The sequence below is a fragment of the Alligator sinensis genome, unplaced genomic scaffold, assembly GCF_000455745.1.
Source record: "Alligator sinensis unplaced genomic scaffold, ASM45574v1 scaffold407_1, whole genome shotgun sequence".
In the NCBI taxonomy this organism is placed as follows: Eukaryota; Metazoa; Chordata; order Crocodylia; family Alligatoridae; genus Alligator; species Alligator sinensis.
The window spans coordinates 648,072-649,086 of record NW_005842464.1 but is presented as its reverse complement, the minus strand read 5'-3'; the positions used below and the strand labels follow the sequence as shown (position 1 = coordinate 649,086).

Sequence of the window (1,015 nt, the reverse complement as noted above, 5' to 3'; positions counted from 1 at the left end):
GGGCTGGAGCCGTGTCCTGGCCGGGGCGGCGATTGCTCCTCGCTGGGCGGCGTGGCCGGGACCCTGCCGGACAGGTGCCTCCCGCGAGCCGTGGTCCCGGTGCGTCGCTCCCGCCCGGGCGCTGGGGGCGATCCCGCCAGGGCTGGACGCCGAGGGTTTGCTGGGGCTGACGGTTGTGGTGCCCGAGCCTGGCTGGCAGGCTTTGCGTCTCCCTCCAGGAGTGTGGCCGGGAGGAGAGCTTGCTCCTGGCGATGAGTCAGGCCGGGGAAACTTGGCACCAGCAGAAAACCGCCTGTTTGGCAGCGTGAGCGGCGACGAGGGGATGAGTTAACAGGGCTGCAGAGGAGAGCGGTGCGCCGGGACGCAAGGAGTCCGTCTGTCCGCGGGCCAGGAAGAGCTGGGCTACCTGCGGGAGGCTTAGCCATGTTGGCCCGGGTGTGAATCACTTGGAGCGGGCTGGGAAGATGCTGGTTTCCCGTCTGGGGATTATAAATGCTGTGCGAGCTTGACGGTCCCGCAGGACGGGGCCCTGGCACATCGGTGTCCTCGAGAGAGGCAACCCAAATGTCGGGTCCTGCAGCCAGCGACCACTCGCTGCGCTTGCCGCGGCCCCAGGCAGGACCATGGGGAAGTCGGCCAAGGTTTTGATTGAAGCACCAGTGTCGAATGAGGCTGCAGGGCTGCGTCCTGCCCACGGAGCCGTGTTGCCTGGAAAACACCAGGCCAGTTTGTTGCGCAGTAAAGCGTAACGTAGGCGCGGTTCGGGCGCTGCGGATTAGTCCCGTCACGTACAAGCGAGTCTAGCAGCAGAGCAGTACAGTCCTGCGCTGGTCGCACGTGTAGACGGCGCCGCTGGGATTGTCCTAGTTCGGTTCAGCGGGCGGGGCGGGGCGGGACGGATACAGAGGCCAGGGCACAGGCCCCGTCCCTCCACCCCGTCTCGCGTGCGCCTGTGTCGGGGCGCGGGCCCGGGCCCGGGCCATGCTCTGGCCCCAGGCCGCACGGAGCCTGCACG

At 68.1% G+C, this 1,015-nt stretch overlaps 1 protein-coding gene across 1 annotated transcript in view; it reads left to right on the top strand.

Moving 5' to 3' along the window:
- The first annotated feature begins 623 nt into the window (after positions 1–623).
- Positions 624–1,015, top strand: part of LOC102367891 (protein regulator of cytokinesis 1-like) — a 10,846-nt gene continuing 10,454 nt past the window's right edge. The window contains exon 1 of the mRNA XM_025212488.1: positions 624–641. Within this exon, the coding sequence (XP_025068273.1) occupies positions 624–641 (18 nt within the window). The remainder of the gene's footprint in view (positions 642–1,015) is intronic.